Source organism: Magallana gigas, chromosome 10, assembly GCF_963853765.1.
Source record: "Magallana gigas chromosome 10, xbMagGiga1.1, whole genome shotgun sequence".
Lineage (NCBI taxonomy): Eukaryota > Metazoa > Mollusca > Bivalvia > Ostreida > Ostreidae > Magallana > Magallana gigas.
Window position 1 is genome coordinate 11,531,930 of NC_088862.1, and position 21,054 is coordinate 11,552,983.

Sequence of the window (21,054 nt, forward strand, 5' to 3'; positions counted from 1 at the left end):
TTTAAGTTAATTTTGCTAATAAATAGATTAAGGATGACGTTTACTCAGAATGAAAAAAAATTCCACTGATGATAATGAAAAACCAACTATTGTGTGTTATGGACCTTTTATTGTAGTGTTATTTTTTATTTTCAAAAAAGTAGGTCAATGACCTACTTTTTGAGTTAATGGCCATTGTATATTTTTGGAAAATTAAAGGAAAATCACTTAAAATTTTACACTATGATTGAGATTTTCTTAATTGTGAAAATAATACAAATTGCTCAACACTTTTGAAAATGAAATACAATTTATGAATGGCAGTGACACTAAATACATACAAAGCATTAAGTTTTCCTTCACAATTTTTATAAATATTCCAGTCCGAATTTCCTCTATCACTTTTCAAATTCCTACCCATTTTTGATCCAATTTTACAAAAAATTGAATGATGATAATACAAAAACATTTATAGTATTAAACCACTTATATTGATCTTATTCTGTTGGCATATAATTTATATGAGGTCAATGATCAAAATTTTGAGATATGGTGTCTTTTCTCGTTTTTAAGCATATTTCAATATTTTTTTAATTCATGCCATACGGTTATTATAATGAATAAATGAGGTAAAACTACCAGAAAATATGCAAAATGATTTAGACTAAAATATAAAATCTTAACTTTTAATAGTAGAGTACTTCCAAAAATGTTTTAGAAGAAAACAAAATCTGCAAAATTTAGTCCGAATTTCCTCTGTTTGGCTAAAAGTCTATTTTTGTTTTGGCATAATTCCATAATATAGTAGAAATATCGAATGTTATGTCAATAATAATTCATTTCACAGATACTTTTTGTGTTTAGAACAAATTTTACTCATGACATTGAACTTTATAACAATCCGAATTCGAGAACTCAAACCCTGAGTAAACACCACCCTTAAAAAGTACTTTCGAGGTTCGTAATATACTGTGATGTCATAATGCACATTATCCGTACTGTTTGTCAGAACGGAGTTTATTGACAGCCTTAAATGTGCTACACATGCCTTTGTCTACTACCCGTTACCAAAATTAGTATACAATACTGTGGGCAGCCGGAAGGGCTTAACATACATTTTTACAAAATCAATGGAATTTAATTTCAACAATGCAAAATTATATTATCAATGACCATAAATGCCAAACCAACAGTCTTCTTTGCAATATAAATATACATAAAATCAACCAAAAGTGTATTTGCACAATTTAAACAAACAAAACGTAAAACCCACATAAATGCAAAACGAACAGCCATCAACATAAAACAAACGGATGCACAAAAACAAAGTCCAATTAGCGTGTTGGGGAAGCAATATGCGCGGTGTCTAGTGAAGCCTTATACAGACCATCTCGTGCACAGGCCATTTCGTAACAAGTTTTCACAAATGGCTCAAGCGTGTTGTTGTATATATGCAATTGTATATTCTGATGATCTAATGACTTTGCTTTTAAAATCCCTCATTAAAACAAAGATATGTACTACTACATGTAACTAAAACTTACATTTTTTTCTCTTTTAAAATATCAATTATTAAATACAACTGTAAATCACTATCAAGTAATTAATTTATCTTAAAGTATGTTTTCCGTTTTGCATACGAATTTCTCACAATACATACAACATTTTTAAGCCTTGTGTACGAATAAAATTTTAAAGAGATCTTGAATCTCAGTTTTGTATACGATTTGACTTTCTGTATACATGAACTATGTATGAGATGGTCTGTGGACGACTTGACTGGACACCGCGCATATTGTTTCGGCAACACGCCACCTAGCGTTTGTTTTGGTGCGTCCGCTTGTTTTATGTTGATGTCTGTTCATTTTGCATTTATGTAAGTTGGTTTTATTTTTTGATTGTTTGATTGGTATAAAGACATCCTTAGTTGATTTTATGTATAATAATATTGTAAAGAGGACTGCTGGTTTGCATTTATGGTCATTGATAATATTATTTTGCATTGGTGAATTTAAATTACCATTGATTTTGTAAAAATGTGTTTTTTGCCCTTTCCGCTGCCCATAAAATGCATTCATTAATTATGTTTGAACTGTGTTATTGCTTTATATGTACATGTATGAAGACAATTGTATACAATAATGCATATTACTGAACTGGAGAATTCACACTGTGAAAATTTAAAAAGTGCCAAAGAACAGAACCAATCCTACCTTCCGAAAATATAATCTCTCTCTCTCTCTCTCTCTCTCTCTCTCTCTCTCTCTCTCTCTCTCTCTCTCTCTCTCATATGCTTTATTAGAAATAGAAAACCAATTGTAATCATCGATTGCGGTTTACATGATTAAGATATAATAAGTAAATATCTAATATAATCTACTTCCCGCTAAATAGATTAAAGAGACATTTCATCGAGTCTATGTTATTCTATGCATCATTTAACAAAGCAAAAATGTCAAAATATAGGTGATCATTTCGATCGGTGTGTGATTATCTGCACGTCCTAATTATGTTATGTTGTTATTCTCTTTAACTCAGGCATGTTACATGGCTCCTCCACTTGGGTTTTTTCTTTCTTTACAAATTACAAAACACGGTTTTTTGTTCAAATAAATGTAATGAGATATATAAGCGGTTTATCGGTATATACCAGGCTAATTTGATTTGTGTCAATGTTGAGTGAGATGTTTAGATATAATCTAGTCTCCTCAAACTTCAGTGTAGATGGATAGGGCTCAATTTTAGATTTATATTATTTCACGAAGACAAAATAAAAGATAAACACGTTTGACCTCTGTCACAAACGTTTCGAGCTTACCTTGATCAGAAGTAATACGGAAACACAGCGCTTCGATTTACGAGAATGTAAAATGCGCGGACCCCAAAATCATTACTTTTAAAAGAGTAGAAATATTGTAATGTTTTACCGGGGGGGGGGGGTCTGAACAATATCTAATATTAATGCAAATGTAAGAAAGTATATTTTTCCATAGAGGGTGCCGGGGGAGGGGGGAGGGGTCAAGATTCCTCGTTAATCCGCGCACGTGTAATACGGGTAGTGAATGCTAATAGCTATGTTTTGTTATGGGTGATCAAGTTTATTCGTGTTAAGCTCAATAGTATCATTTTTTTACTGACTTTTCGTTTCTAAATAATTGTTAAACTAATGCTAACAACATAAATATTATAAAATCCGCCAGTTTCTTATTTCTAAATAAGGCTCAATTTCTCCTTCAGTTATAAAATTACATATAAAGTTGAAATTTTCATTCAAAGAAAAATGTTATTATGAATTTCAACATTTTTTTTATTCTTTATTATAATTCAAAACACATTTTTAATACAATTTCACACCTTCTAAGCTCTAGTGGGAATAAGAATAATGGGGTTAGTACTTATCAGTACTTATCTAAGTTTTAAAGTAACGTCAGTAAAATGTGTATATGTTATTAATTTAATTTAACCACTGCTAGGAGAAATGGTTCCAAAGGTTGCGAGTTAAACAGCTTACAAAAAAAACCACATAATATCTTAATTTGATCTATGAATAGAAAAAAAAATGTTTTTTTTGGGAAAAAGACAGTCTTTATTTTTGGAAATGTCGTCGTCACTATCAAACATATTTTGAATTAATATGGTAATTATCAAAAACATTACAAGACAAAGTCTTACGTAGTTCATGCGTTATTACGTCTTACGATCTAATTAAGGCATGAACGATGTATCAAACAAAAGAACTAAATAGACATATAATTCATTTATGACTAATCTACTTTTTAAAAGTGATGACTTCCATATTCACAAAAAGAAATGATTGCTTTGTTAAATGATAGATGTCTTACTTTTTCCCATAAAAACATCATTTTGTTGACCTATGTGATTGTTTTAATGATTCGTTGAACATTAATCATTGAAATTCTATAAATTTATCAAAATCCTGACTGACATCGAAAACATGCAACAAGGAAAATAAATATACAAAGGGAGATCATTTGAAATTCTTGTTATAGCTATACAACCTCTATTCTATACGCTTAGGGAAAAGCATACATATATTCTCCTCCAAATAATCGTTAGAAATAAACTACAGTCGAAGAAATAGTATTCAATTACTTTAGAACAGTCTTTAAAACCAGTGAATACAATTGAATAGGTTTTTTTTTTCTTGAAATCAATTTTATCCGCACATGCAATTTCTAAATACCGATCTCAATCCATTTAACTTATAGATATCCAAAAAAACCATACGATGCGATTTGAATAATATTATATATACTATATTATATTTTCATCAACGGTTTGTTTAAATACATATCTTTTCTACTTAGCAATAAGAAAAACCTACTTTCGGAGCGATAATAAAATCACTAACATATGCAAAGATTTTTACCAAACATATGCCCAGTGTGATCCTGAAAAGACCAAAATGTTATGTAGTTTTATTTTAATTGATAAAGGGGCTTTAAGTGGTAATATAAACAATTTAGAGGATTCTAACCATTTAATAATATAAGACCTTTAATTCTCTTCAATTCGAGTGTATGTGTCAATATATTATATAATTTAGCGAATGGAACATAAAATCAATAATTAAAAATAAATAAATTCATACGCTTCACGTAGAATATTCGTCAAAACTTCCTGAAAATCTAATTTCAGATCTTGGCTAATATTCATTATGTATGAAAAAAACCTCCATTTCCCCCCAAAAATGTTCTATTTTAGCAACGGTCTTAACCTTTACAAACCCGACGGACCATATGCATCCAACTATCTTTTTTTATAAGCACTTTCTCAATGTATATCTTCTTTCCTTTTTGTAATTTGTGATCAAAATGATCGTCTTATTATTAAAAGCTTGTTTGGATACGAATTACATGAAAAAAAAATAAAGTAAAGAAAATTCATGTCTTACCTTTCCTATAAATGATACACGCAGTACAGAAGAAAGAGATAGAGATAAGAACTCCGTAAAGTATTGGTATCATGGCCACTCCAACATTGATGGAAAATTCATTATTTTTAAGTGTTTTGTTTGCATTCATAGCAGCAATTTCCACGTTTATTGACTCCGTAGTTTCCGGAGGTTGAGTTGTTGTGTCAATACTGTTTAAAAACAAAACAAAAAAATAACGTTAAAACTTTATTTCTACAATAGGGAAATTACAAAACAGGAGCACAGCAAACACGGACCTCTCAAAAAATGAGATAGGATCAGGTCCAAAGGTCAAAATCTAAATTATTTTGAATCTACACTATATCAGCTATTGTTATAGATTACATTTTGTATCATATAAGTTCTGGAAAGATGTTAAAGACATTTTGATGAATATTCATTACAAAAAAAACTTTCCAACATTTTTGAGATCTCGAAATTGTCGACGGGTCCCAGTTTGAAAAATATGTAAAGATTTTTCTGTTTTAATATTGCCTACAAACTGTGTTGCTAAAAAGAATCAGCTTGTTTTAAATTCACATTATTGTTTCAACTTCTAATCCTTCAAGGAGTAAGGCACTGATAAAAATTATGTTGATAATTCATTAAAAATTACAAATTGTTTCATATAAATTTTATTTTTTTAGTGCTGACAGAACACAGTGCTGAAACAAAATTAAATTAACAATCTTTCAAAAATGTAATGTTAAAATTTGATATTACAGGCTATCTAAGTTTTGTTTTTAAACACCCCGTCCTATTTTTACTGTTTCCTAATTACAGTCAGTACAGGCATATCTTTGACAACATACACCATAGTATAGCATAGCATTGAAATCTCATACCATAGCATTGGAATCTCATACACTGTACCATAGCATTGGAATCTCACACCATACCATACAATCTCATAGATTCTCATTCGTCATATCATACCATAGCAAACTGTAGCATAGCATACAGTATGATTTGAACTCGGTTTTAAATGCTTTTATTAAGACTAAGTGTTCACATTGCAGATTAGTAGTAAACATTTTTTTTTTCATTTTATTTCAAAATGTTTGAAACTTTCCTGTATATGGAAGCTTTTTGTTCAAATCTCATAACATGCCATAGCATAGTATACCATACTATATCACTCAGTCCTTCATTTTAATTTATCATAGCGAAGCATACAAATCTCATATCATTGCATTGAAATCGCATAGCATATCATTAAAATCGCATCCCATAGCATAGCATAATATTGTAAAAGACATGCATGAAACGACCGTATCCCTTTTCCCTTTGAAGGGAACCGGACCCTATTATTGAACAAACCTGAATATTCTATATTTTATAGTTAGCTAAAGAATTGTGAAAAATTGTAAAATGAAAAGAAAGATATATCGCAAAAGTTTTTAAAAGTTAAGTTACAATACTTAATACTTTCCAAAGTGTCTTACCCTTTACAAGATGGTTCGGCAAGGAAACAACCATTTCCAATTGATGTACAACTCGGATCTATAAGAGAGAAACAAATGGCTGAGTTTTCGTTTGGATTTCTTTGTAAAAACTTTATTGTAGACTTTCAATGTTTTTGTCGTGTAAAATATGAGAGAAAATTGTAATTAGAAAAGGACCTTGTGTACATAATTTACTACTGTTGTTATAAATTGTTTTGAATACTTGTCATAAGATCCATGTCATTTCATTTAGTTAAACACCCTGTTACAAAGCCAGATAAACTGAAGCTTCTGATCCCTTTCATTGAAGAGTAAAGTTTTTGTTTAAGGTATCCCATTCTCCAATGTTGTTGTATAAAGAAATTCTTAAGAAGTATATCATTGAAATATCTAGACAAAACATACTTAACAATTTCAAATAAATGGAGGGGTCAGTTTTAGGTCAGAGGGACAGAAATGTACCACCGAACTAGAGACGAGCTCGTTGCAAGCAACGATTAGGTTTTCCGTCGTAGCTGCGTCATACTTGTGACGTATTATAAAAAATTGATAGCTGACCATAGTACAATATTAGATGAGTAAAGACTGAGAAACAAAGTATTATATTTCTGTGACCGCGTAGATTTTACGATGATAGAGAATTCGTCTGGATCTGCATCGGTCGTGTGCAGTACGAACCGGGTGAGGGAATGTTGGCGTAAAGTGTAAAAGGTATAAGGTTGTGGCGCGCTGTGGGCCGTAAGCTAAAACGAAGGGTAGGTTTGCCGTATTCCCGAAGGTCCACCAGTATACAGTTCCAGAGAAATAAACAGGCAATTGATGCAGGATTCCACATTATTGGACGAGACTCAACGATGGCAACATTATAACAATTTAACAGACAGAAATGTTACAAACAAGTCGGATATGGCCAGGAGTGGCCTCCGGACTCAAGACTCTGGGAGAGTCGGACGTGGCCGGGGCTGGCCGCCGTATTCCAGACTGCGCATTGACATTTGTACATAACTATTTATAAGAATCTTAACAATGAGTATAAATTGACAGGTAATGATATAAGTAAGCTGAGTGAAAGGTTCACAGATATAAAACAATTAAATAAACTCAATGAGTCTTTGATGTCCAAGAAATGAAAATCTGATAATTGCAAAATGTTGTTTTAAGAGATCAACAGTCCTTGATACATGACACCCTGTCTCTTTGAAATCACATATAAAGTCTGAAAAGTGTCAATCACTGAATAAAAAAGTATCTTTGTAAGAAATAAACTGTGAGAAAAAATCCAAAAAAAATTATAATTGAACAGTGCATTTTGCACGATGATACTACATGTTTATAAGCAAATACAGATCTTAACACGTTGTCTCTAGTTTGATTCGCCGCATTTTATTCACAGAGTGGGACTGTGGTTATGCCCGATACGAAGGTAAAAAGACCATTGGCAAACGTTTTACACGCATTTTTATCGAACGCAAGCGCCAATGAATCTCTTAGTATATATGCGGAGATCCTGGAAATTTTACATGGGGTTTTGAGGAATAATTTTGTATTTCGAGGAGGGGGAACATGCACGGATCAGAAAATTTTTCCGGGGTGGGGGATGAAAAGTCAGACGGTTATTTGAGTTTGCCAAGGGATGTCAGAGGCATGCATATTTGGTAAGTTTATAATGTAAACGTAATTGAAAGAAATTTCGCTGGGGGGGGGGGGGGGGGGGGTCTGAAACCCTTCCCCTTTCTAGATCCGCGCACGGAGAAGACCGATGCCGCTAATTTTACTGTAATTTTAACCATTTTAAATTAATTATTCATGTTCATAATTATCAGAAAACCAATATTACCTTTCAAATCAGTTAAAACTTAAAACTTAAAATACGAACAATTTAGTCTCGGTGAGTATTGCGTCCGCGTACGAAAATAATGGCATTTTTCAAGAAATTCGGATGGACTATCTGTGTCCTAGGTCTTCCATCCGATTCTTTTTCTGACTAAAAGCTACAGACCTGCAGTAAGAGATTGTCAAACTCTTATTGATTATGTCAATTTGTTTGTCTCAAAGAATCATTTTTTAAATCAATAAAGTTTTATCTTAAAAGAAAAGAAAGAAATCGGGCACAATTTTCATCGTCAGCATTTTACAATTTTATGGTCCAATAAAATTTCAAGAAACAACTCTCCATTGCTTTATCCGAAATATTGCATGAAAAAAAATTTACATCGCATTTTTTAAATAACAAAAGGATATTCAAAATGAACTTGGATTAACCGCTAACAAACAGGCATAAAGAGAGACTGAGAACCAATTTCTTGTCTTTTTTTTTTTACGTCAAAAGAAATTCAAAAATAATTCAAAATATAATTTTTCTTTGTATGCGTTAATGAAAATGTAGATCAGCAAGGGTTTTTTTGTCGTGCAAGCACCTACTTAACAGGTTGTTACACGGGTCTACAACGATGACAAATATCGAAAAGGCAATTTTGTGGGTGAAGGATGAATGTGTTGTTTGTTTTTGAAGTTTATTTTTGATACATGTAATTATATGGATCGGTTATGTTTGTTAGTTTGTTTTGTTTATTAAAGAGGGGAATAAAGAAATGAGTAATTTCCAAGCACGTACATGTAGCATCGTTTTTGAAAGTGGGGGGAGGGGGGACTCATCGAACAAATCTTGACAAGCAAAAAAAGAAAAAAAAAATTTGAATTTTCCAAAAATTTCAAAATTTCATTCATAATTTCATTATTATTATTTTTTTTTTATTCAAACTTTCATGTACAAGTTATTTACATCTTCCTATATGTTTAGTTTACAGTGCATACACATCACATATTCACTTCATTTGAGATTTAGAATATAAGTATAATATAAACACAGTCACATAAAAAAGCACATGTACAGACAGGTGTATAAACTGACAGAGAGACATGTATATGCACAAACAATCTTGAAAACTTGCTTTTATCACCCATGAAAGTTGGAGTATTTTTAGTTATGAGGTGGGGGGGGGGGTGAAAGAGGGTGGAGAAAAAGAGGGGAACACTATCTATCAAAAAATACATATGCAAGAGGATGTCATTATTTGCTTACAATTTCCTTGCAGCTATTATAAACACATTTTATAACAAATCGCAAATAGTTTGCCAATACTTTTCATACTCAGCAAATTTACAATTCTTCAACAACAGTAGTTTCTCATGTCAATATGTATTCTATCAGTGACTGTTTGTTTTAACATGAGCGTCGAGAGGTTTTGGACATTCTTATACTTACTGGCAAAAATAAATTGTTTTACTGTAAGAATCAATATGTTTTGAAGTCTATACATATTTCTGTTTTTAAATTTACCAAAAAGTATAGATTTCATGATTTTCATACCATTTTTTTTACCAAAATGGGGGGGGGGGGGCAACTCCATGATAATTAAATTTTTTTATGTAAATTTTAAAAAAATAGTTACTGCGAGAAAAAGTGGGGAGAGGACATCTTTATGTCATATAACATGTGAAACTGAATTTATTCCACCCACAAGCTTGAAAAAATGAAATAATTTTAATGAAAACAATATAAATAGACGTCATAAATCCCATATTAAACGACATATTACCACTTGATTCTGCGCATCTTTTTAATGAATTTATAAACAGCGGCAAATTCTAAATTGTATTTTTAAAGGTAATGCTAGCTGCAAGTCTGTAGACCTTGTATGAAAAATTTCGGATGGTAGTCAATTTTTCCTGGATACAGACCATGCGGTACATACATGTATATGCAGCTAAGGTAACTAAGAATGATTCCAATGAAATACTTTGTTGAGTAAGGCAAGCTTTTAAGAAAGCAATACTTATATTTGTTTAAAATATAACACCCAAATACTTCGTCTTACATTCACTATTTGTAGAACAAGCAGAACCAGTATCAGTCTGACCGGCCTCACCATATACATTGTTGGAATTTAATTGTCCTAGCATTGCATTGCTCTGCATGTACACAATTTCTTTTAAAAATTAAACAATTAAAGTGTTCATCTATATGGCTACACATAACGTACACACGTGATTCAAAATAACCCAGACGGAAAACGGTAAAGAATTCAGTCATTGAGTCTACATTTTATAGAGCTTGTAAAAAACACATTGCGAGTCTGAATGTTTGTTGATATGTCAATCTATCAATATACAGTTTGTTAATTATTTTCGATTCCTAAGGCTAAAGCGTATTTGATGAACATTGAACAACATTTTTTCCATGCCACTTTTTTCCATGGAAGATAGCGAATACAAGTATAAAGCATTTATAAAATTTATTTAATTACCTCTTTAGAATTGTGCATGGAATAAATAATTTATAAGTTGCTGCTGAAGGTTGTTTGGTTTTTTCGTTTGTAGATGTTTTGCAATTAAAAAACCTGAAACGCGGGGCAAGTCATAATTAATATCTCTAATAACCGTAACTAAAAACTAGCGGCTTTGGATTCAAATATTATCGTATACGAATATTAAGTTCACTTTTTAAAATCGTCTCCACGATGATAATTATATTGTATTCATCGCAAATCAGTATTTTTTTTTTTTTGCTTTAAAAGAATTGTTCTATCGGGAGCAATCCCGCGTTCGTATTAAATTGCCAGCGTACATTTGTCATGTTAGTAATACACATTGTGCTTTATAAGACGGCCGTGTATACGTATTGTAGAAAAGTCGAGTTTAATTACCATGCATTGGAACCATTTTATTAACACATCTCCCAGTACTGAAACAATTCAAAATGTCTCTGTTACAGTAACACAGTGGGGCGTTAAACGTGTACGTCCAGCTCTACAAGCACATGCACTGTCGTCTAGGCGACGGCCTGAATACAGCTAGCGACTCTCCTATCGATCGGTTACCTGAGTCTCGTAATGCATCTAAATATAGACAGGGGCACCGTTATGAAACAAACAACAAAAATAAGGTCAAAGAGGTTCATCTATATGAAATGAAAATGTACATATGAATAAAAACATTTGGGAATTTTATGTGGAATTATTTTTGCGCGCTACATGTATCAGTTAGTGCATTACAAGAAGCCCTTTCATAACCTCATAAACGTGCGCACCCCCACAAAAAATGGACCGAACTGACAACAATTGTTTCTGCAAATACTGACTATAAATAACGAAAACATTAAATTGAATACTATAGAAGGATTCAAAATTAATTACTTTACAACTTTGCTTCAATAATGCATTAGAAATTGTTATTCCTTTTTAAGTTATTGACAAGAAACTTTGGACGCCTCTAACTCCCTAATTATAAGGGCCAGCCCCTTTTTCGGTATACCGAATGAAAGGTCTGGGTAAGACCAAGAACTTTTAAAATACATGTTATAACAAATTTTTATCAGGTAGAAAACTAACACGGAAAATACGCGAATTTTTTTGATTTTTTTCCTTACCTTTGTTTCAACATCTATATCACCCCTTTTATTTGCATTTAAATAATAAATAAAATATATCTCGCACAAATTCAATGTATTAGCTTCCAAACCAGCCCATCTTTGAGACTCTGCCAGTCATCGTTAAAGCTAAACCCCCTGGACAAAAGAAGTCGTTAAATTTTACTAAAAGGGGAATAACTCAAAACTGGATAGGGATTTTCCTCAACTAAAATATGCAACGACAACATCACGCGGCATGTTATCAGTCGTGAAAATTTCAAAACAATCGATGAACAAACGAGCGAGATATTAAGGATCAAAGTTGGCGTCTAGAAGAAAAAAAAATATAAGAAATTTGAAAATTTTTCAGAATAATAGTAAGGTTTTCCGATCCCAGCGGAAAACCTTAATAATGACCTATTTAATTTGACCTTTTTGTTCCTAAAATTCAATTTCAGCCTAATTGGGATCTGTTGTCAATATTCTTAATTAAGAAAACTTATTTTATCAACTATTGTTTTTAATTATGCAAGATGACTAGACTGAATAGAAAGATTACGAAAACCCTTCATATGAAGATGCCTGATTTTTGGGGGAACTTACATTTAAAATAGACAATTTCTATGATAGTTACATTGATTTGAAATGAAAACTTTTTGAATATCAAGAATTTTATTCGATTCATTCAGTTTGCTTTAGTACGTATTCAGTATTATATGAAACATGGAGATCAGTGATGTCGAGTTTAACATCAAGGGCTTCAAAGGTAAAATTTCCGCAAAATTTGGTTAAATTTTTTTTTATTATTTTCAAATGTTTAAATCAAACATTTTCTATATATTTGGAGGATTTTTTGCTAAATGTCAATCACACGTTCGATATTTAGTTTTGAGCATGCCACACAGAACCTGTACAATATGTTATATTTATATGAATATTTATATTATGTCATATCATATTAATATTTATATGAATATATGGAATATATAGAGAAGAGGATGCTTACTCCTCCTAGGCACCGGATCCTTCCATTATCTTTTATGAGGGTCGCTTTACTTCGAATTTGTATTTTGTTTTGTGGATTTTTGAAATGGTTGATAGTTTGTTAGTGTCATTTTTCATTGCAAATCTATCAAATGTTAAAAATGTGGGTACTAGTAATAAAAGATTTAGTAAAAAGAAAAGTTTATTGAAAATTTATAACATTTCTTGTTTTAGTCATTTTCGGGTTATGTATTTTATTGTTTAAATGGCTTGGTTAATACACTTGTATGAATTGTGTATATCAACTTGAACACAAGTGAAACATGCACAACGTTTAGCTACAATACGTCAATAAAACTGAAAAAAAGAAATACAACTGTCTTCAATTTATTATCAAATTTAGGTCAACAGACACTTTGGAAATAGAAGTGAAAGTTTTTTAAAGACCAAGTTTATGTCCGCGCTGTATAACTCGAGCATTGACTAGTGTATATACTGTTAAAACAAAATACTAAATAATTTTAAGCAATATGAGCTGCATTTTTCATGTTGAATGTTTTTTTACTAAAATGTTTTTTTCTACTAAAATGACAAAAATATCATGGTTTTTAAATTTCTGTAAGCCGTGTTTTTGTGGAAAAGGCCGTTAAGAAGCCTTATTTGGAGCAAAATTGAATTATTGTCGTCCTGTACAATAATTGATTTGCTATATATTCCTAAGAAAAGAAATCTTTCCTTTGATAAACATTAATAATTTTTTCAAATCTTATTTATCATAAAAGTTTAAGTTATATGCAGACTTATCATACTAGCAGGTTTTTGTAGCAAAATAAAATTCTAAAATATACAGCTCATATTGCTTTTAATTACATTGTAAAATTATTTGTTAGAGATTATTCAATGTCTATGCCACTTTTCACTCATATCCGTTAGTAAGAAAATGAAGCCAAATATGGGCTGTTTCAAAAATTTCTGAGCAACCCTTGTAATTATCTATAAAGGGCAAGTAACAGTCGATTGCCTTTTTTATATATAAAATTACACTGAAGATGTTTTATTTTGAGCGAAATGCAAAAACACAATACCTTGAATCCATTGCGTGAAAGGGTGTTTAAAATATCTGTATCATAGATCTCAGAACAAAATAAAAACACATCAGCTGATAGTTTGTTACGTACAAATCAACATTTGGCATAATATCATTTTTAATCCATACTGTTAAACCCTACATGTTTTTTATTATCTTGTTTGTCTATTCTTTTCTAATCTGTGCAAGCATGTTATCTTTTGCTACATGTATATTTTAAACTGTCAAATTTCAAAATCATCTTTCATCACTAAATCTATTTTCGAGCAAAGTATTTGTGTTGAAATTATTTATTTTGGAAACTCTCCTTTTATATATAATGTTTATGCAAAATAAAGTGATTTTTACTATTGAACAAAAGAACAACACATATTACTTAGGTAAAAACGTATATTAACAACTAAGAATAAAGAAGATAAAAGCTGACAAACCAGAAGAACACAAGACAGACAACGTGTAACTGGCCTCAGCCTGGCGGAAGGAACAAAACTACAAAAATACACCAGATCCCGAACCCGAGCCGAATTAACATTTAAATAAACCCCCGAAAACACTACAAAAACAATAGAAATAGTATTTTTGAACAAAGTTTTTTGCTGCAGGTATCAAATGATTTTGGACCAATCAGAAGCATCTCTATCTGAACAAGCCAGTCAATTTAAAATTATACAGCGTTACAATTTGTGTAATTTCTGTGAAGTGGAGGCTTCTTTGATGCTGTTTGGTTCTTGTGGCTATTTATAGATATGTCAGCAGTTAAACATAAAACTGTCAGGCCAAAAATAACGACTCGATTATTTTGACAAACACTAACTGAAAATTTAAGCTTCTAATTCTTTATTTAGAAAGTGGTAATCAATTATTCGGAATACATTCAAATCTTCATACCAGTATTGAAGAAGATGCAAAAAAAAAAGAAAAAAAATTTTTTTTTTTAAAAATTGACTATTGCGAAAAAACAAATATTAAAAGAGTTTTGTGATTTCAACATATGTAATATGTATTATATATATTGACTTGAAACATAAAATTAACAAGGCTAACATTATATGAAAGAATGAAGGACTTAAAACGCATTCTACTTCTCTCCACATAATATCGCTCACATTTCAAAACAGTAACAACGTACGATATACATGAACTTGTGTGATATTTTTGACGATTGACTAATCTGAAATACATTGACTTATCTGAAAAAGTATGATTACTTTAAAGACTTTTGAGAAGTACACGCCGGAGTTTCAATCGCCCAACAACGAGTTGTCCTCAAAGAAAAAAACACCCAGCAAACTACTTGTTTCAATTCAAAGGCGTCTTATCAGTTGATGGTAGACCCTTTTTTGCACTTGACAGTCATAAATTGTTGAAAAATTGATGTTTTACAAAAGCAATAGAAGAATATGCCATTAGAAATAACATATGTTTTCAAAATTGGTTGTTCTCAGAAAAAAATATTATCATAAGAAGCATTAAAAATGTGTTTTATTGATTTTGATCATACATTTCAAAATGGATTGTCAAAAGACAGTGTACTATTGTATATATTAATGTTCGAGAATTTTGACAATTTCAAAGTTTAAATCACTTTCACTCGTAGACGATTGCTGTACCAATACACTTTTGCCATAAATTTTAATTCAATGAAATTGTGATTTCGTGAACAAATGTTGGTGCTTAATGATAATAAAACCATAAATGTTGCTATTGTTTTTTTTATGTTAAATACATTACCCCTTGAGACTTACGTTCAAACAAATCATATGACGGAAAGGAAGAATTATGACATCCGGATTGGAAACTGCTGCAGCTGTATGCATATATCGCCGAGTCATCTTTTTTTAGATACAAACAATAACCTGAAATTAAATCATACCATGATCATTAAAACAAGAAAAACATGCAATGATATAACAATGGGCAGGCATACTAAGAAGTCTTGTCATGCAATTAAAATGCTGGAACTATACAATAAAGAGGACAGTATATTTTTGTATATGTAAAATGGTTTTAGTTATGTTTCTATTTAGAACCGGGTTTAAGTTCGCTGTCACCCCCTCCCCCCCCCCCCCCCCCCCGTTAACCTGTAATGATATATAAGATCAATCTTAAAATAGAAATTTGTTTTTAATATTATTTTTTAAAGGCCATGTTTATAACAACTTAACAAAATTTAAGTTGTTTACCATTTTCGTGTTTACAGAAAAAGCTGATAAATAAGTTTTTATTTCACTATGCTTCAAAAGAAAAGTAAAAAGAAAAAGATTATTAATGTTTTTGATAGCGAATGCAACGGTTGAAATTAGAAATATATATGTACCTCAAAATTTGGATGGTTCTTTTAAAGGAAAAGTCAAAAATTACCATCTTATTGTACTGTGGGCACACAGTGTGTTAAAACACTCATTATTCATTACTGTTCAGAAAGTAACAAACTAAAACTAATTTGAAGTCAGTCCTTTATTAAAAAAAAAACCCTGTTGATTTACCTTAATAATGCATTTGACTCGACTTCGTCCAAAATTAAACGCATTTGAACAATTTTATTAAAAATGGATGCCAATCATAGTACAGGTTGGACTTTTTGCAAGTGCGTTGCCACAAAGCAAATTGGATGCACCCGTTTAATTTTTTTTTAAATAATTTCTAAAATACTCAAAATAAATGGCACATTTTGTTTATTCATTTTAATTGAATTAAATTCCCTTTCCCAAGAACAGTAATGAAATTTACATCTAAATGCATTAATGCAGAAAAACAATGTACTATATATATATTAAACATTACAAATCCTAATTTGATTCGTGATCTTTTGTGGAATTGTAAATATTGACAAACATGTCACTTGTTTTATTTTTAGTCCCCTACCGGTTTCACCGTAGGAAACTATAGCTTCTCTCTGCGTCCGTCAGTCCGTCCGCCCGTCCGCCCGTCAGTCAGTCTGTCTGTCCGTCCCACTTCAATTTTCCACACTTTTTTCTTTATGCGTTTGAGGAATAACATGAAACACAGGATGAATCTCTGCCATTCAGTCAACTGAATGGTAGCTGAATGGTCCGGAAAGGTGACTAAATGGCATAGTTATGCCATTCAGTCACCTTTCAGTTACCATTCAGTCAGATTTCAATTGACTGAATGGCAGAGATTCATTCTGTGAAATTTGCTGAACAATATAAATGCCAATCTACAGAACAAGTTTACGTTTACACTTTTGTAGCGTCTGGATGACATATTTTCGAGAAAATTAATTTTTTATGTTCCAATTTTTTAATGTTCGGGTTCGTAATCGGGTTAGGTGTGTATTAAATAAACGAGGAAAGTATGTAGTCAATAATAAAATCGTGCATTATTTGTACCATTCCTCTTATTTTTTCTAACATATATACAATAAGTTCTGTAATATAGAGTCAAGCATTGTGTTGTAAATTTAATAGATAGGTTTTTTTTTGTATTATTACAATCGGGTTCGTTATCGGGTTGATTTGGGGTACAGAAGACGGTTAGAAATGATATTCTGCATAACAGTGCATTGTTTTCACAAAGAACTATATACATGATATCAGTCAAATTTGGCCCCCATAATTCGCTGTTTTTAAAACGATTCAGGTACATTAATATGTTGTGTTATTTTATAAAAGAGTTGACATAAAATATGTTTTTCACCTTTTCATTTGATTTATATGCACGCACTGGCAGTATATGACGTCAGAAGTGACAATATTTTTATAATTCAATTAAAATCAGTCAAAAATTTTCATTTTTCTTATCTTTTTTCGAATGGGAAATATAGAGCGACTCTTTGAACAAGAACGAACTTTTTGTCACTTTAAAGTATTGGAGAGATACATCTTTGGTGAAAATATTTTGTTTGTTCAAGCAGTCGGTCAATGTTACCTTAAAGAAAAACTGCTTCAAAACAAGCCGTTTTATGCTAAAAATGAGAAAATGGCGAGAAAAGGTAAACTTTATGATGCCATACAGTACCGATCAGACCCAACCTAACACCAGAGTAAACCCCAACTAAACCCCGGGTTTACTTTTTGGGTTTACTTGCAGTTTACTCTGGGTTTCCTTTCTAAAAATGTGGGTCCACTCGGGGTTTACTTTGGGTTTACTTTGAAATTGCTTTTGAGGATAACAGTATGCACTGAAGTATGAAGCAGACTAGTATTTTATCTTACCATCCTACTGCCTGTAATTCCTACCCTTTGTATATTCCGAATACAGAGTTAGCGTCTACTTTCAGGGGTATACTTCTGACTGGGTTTACTCTCTGTGTCCACTCTGGGTTTACTTTGGGTTTACTCTGGGTTTACTCTGGGTCCACTCTAGTAAACCCGAAGTTAATCCAGAGTAAACCCAGAAAGTAAACCCAGGGTTTAGTTGGGGTTTACTTTCTGTTAGGTTGGGTCTGATTTTTAAATTGTGGGCACTAAACTCAAAATGAAAATTATGAAAAAACTTCAAATGTATATTTGTACATATAAAACAAAAAATTACAGTAAAATGACAGTGTTCATTTAGGGGGCCATTTTAGGCTCAAACCATATATAGTTTTTTCTACCAGCAAATACTGATAAAATAAAGAGTACATATGTTATATTTTTGTTCATGGGATTACAAATTCTACTTAATATATATAATTATGTAAAAATGTGATTTTGTACTTCAATAAAAAAAAGATTGATGTGATGGGTTGAAATGGTGTGGGTAAAGATATAAGTAAAATTTCGTTCACACGTTGGACGCGTTAAAAAAAGGTTTGTTTTTTTAATTTCTTACAAAGCATAAAAGTTTCAGAAAACTGATTTTCGGGTGAATGTAAGTTTTTTTTTGTGAATTACTTAAATTTAACTAGGGTAAAAAAGGTCGGGAAAACAACTCTATTGTTATTTTTGAAAAATACAAAACAAGAAAAAAACTTCTGCAGGCGCCAAAAAAACGGCCGCATACAATTTAAAGCTACGAAATTGAATGAAAGACATTAAGTTTAATATTACAAGAAAAATCAACTCAGTAGTGTAATTAGGTTTTTAGTCTTTAAGATTATTAAAATGGAAAGAAACATAATGCAATTTATTTATGAGTGTATAAAGTTTACTTTCATTATTTCTTACAATAACCTGTTTATAGTTATAGTAGGTCTCGCACAACCACTCTCTCTCTCTCTCTCTCTCTCTCTCTCTCTCTCTCTCTCTCTCTCTCTCTCTCTCTCTCTTTCTATCTATTTCTCTCTCTCTTTCTTTTTTCTCTGCTTTGCATAGATAAAGCGTTCGGTTGAGCTAGACGTGCATACTAGCACCACAGTTATTCACTTTTTACATGACTAGCCGCCAATCACAATCTAGCAGCTTTATCGGTTAGTTGCAAATAATGTACCTTCCTGTATCCATATGAAACGCGCTCTATGACAGAACTCCAGCAACTGGGTGAACTGTTCGTTCGGGAAACACAAGTATCCATTATCCTTTGTACAGTTGATTGCAGACGACCTCTCGTTCCACTCTGTTTGATTTCTAGGACAATTTTGTGTTGAGTATACTGGAAACTTGTAACCACCCAGTTTTTTCTGGAATAAATATACGTCCGTTATATTCCCTTTTAATATAATAAATGTTACTTATAATTTCACAGCATAGCACTAATTATTACGTAGCATTAATTTCATATATTCACAGGTTAACCTTTACTTTGGTACATTATATTTTACGTGCCTAAGCTTTATTTTTTTTCTTTTCTAAGGCAATAAGATTATCAATGGTGACCTTTAGATTTGATACATGTAAATAATTATGATTTTCATTCCACCTCTTTTATAACTTACTTAAAAATTGATGATATCCATAACATATGATATCAATATTATATCGACAAGAAAATCGACAGGTTTTTATAATTTTCCAAAAAAAAGTAAGAGAATGTCACATCTTGATTGGTTTACATAGCTAGTTTTGTGAAGATGAAGCACCATCAATGATTTACGATTTTGTAGACCTACTAACGATGAATTTTGTTCTAAGCTGATTAAGAATGTTGTTTTTTTAGGGATTTGATAGTTAAGTTCGGATTGTTATAAAGTTCAATGTCACGAGTAAAATGTAGTCTAAATACAAAACATATAAATAGAATGAATTACTATTGACATAACATTGGATACTTTTGCTGTATTTTGAAAATACGCTAAAGAAATATAGACCTATAGCAAAACAGAAGAAATTCAGACTAAATGTTGGCTTTTTCTCACTCATTCCTTGCAGTTATTGTATGGAACGCAAAAATATTTATTAACTAAAATTAACTATTTGCTATGAAAAGATCATTCTTTAAAGGGAAACATATCACTACAAATAGAATTCTGCAATATATTGTGTTTTATATCCATCAGTACATGTATATATATTTTTTTTATTCTGAGTAAATGTCATCATATGCTCAGGTCTGGAGTTACTTTATTTTTGTTTACAAATGTCATACTTACTAGAATTGCTCACATTTATTTCATTGCCTTTATCAATGTCTGTCTGTCTGTCCGTCCGTCTGTCTGTCTGTCTGTCTCCCTCTCTCTATCTCTCTCTCTCTTTTAATATAACCGCCGCTTTGGTGATGATTTTAAGCTATAAATGATACATTGCAAGAATAAAAGCCGTTTGTCACACAATGCCAAGAACTCAAATTTCATCTCTTATCAAATATACAAGTTTGCAAAAGTTTTTGTTCTGTAAAGATGATCACATTGTTTCAAAGGGCAAGGTAAAAAGGAAACTTTATAAATAGATGTCATACTATTATATCTATATCAATGGAGTTCAGCTTTCTGAAGTAGTTTACTTACACAAAGGAGGTAACAAGAAGACATCAATGTTCCAAATAAAATGAGACACATTCTTCTGTGTAGTTCCATGGTGTTCAAATTACCACACACACACACACGTTTTTTAGTCGCCCACCTGTAGAGTGCTTATCCTCCTTAATAAACGAAGCTGAAACAACAAACGATTCTACATTTTTATTTTCTATTTCTGTGAAACCAACCATCAAAATGTATTTTCAAATGTTTTAGGTAATGGAAATTAGGCACAATCACTTCAATAAAATAATCTCGACAAATCTAGCTTCTATTGGGACAATTCATTTTACTCCTTTTACCCTTTTTGTTACATTTAAATCCAATTTTCTGCCTGGAAAATTATTTGTTTGATATTATAATAATCATAAG

The 21,054-nt window shown here is 31.4% G+C and overlaps 1 protein-coding gene across 1 annotated transcript; it reads right to left on the reverse strand.

Moving 5' to 3' along the window:
• Window positions 1-4,883: 4,883 nt before the first annotated feature.
• LOC105322975 (uncharacterized) lies at window positions 4,884-20,792 on the reverse strand. Its single transcript, XM_066073609.1, has 5 exons — window positions 20,671-20,792; window positions 19,218-19,407; window positions 15,587-15,697; window positions 6,361-6,418; window positions 4,884-5,085 (listed from the first exon to the last, which is right to left on the reverse strand). The coding sequence occupies exons 1-5, from the start codon at window positions 20,737-20,739 to the stop codon at window positions 4,884-4,886; spliced, it is 630 nt and encodes a 209-aa protein (XP_065929681.1). The 5' UTR covers window positions 20,740-20,792.
• Between the last annotated feature and the right edge of the window lie 262 nt (window positions 20,793-21,054).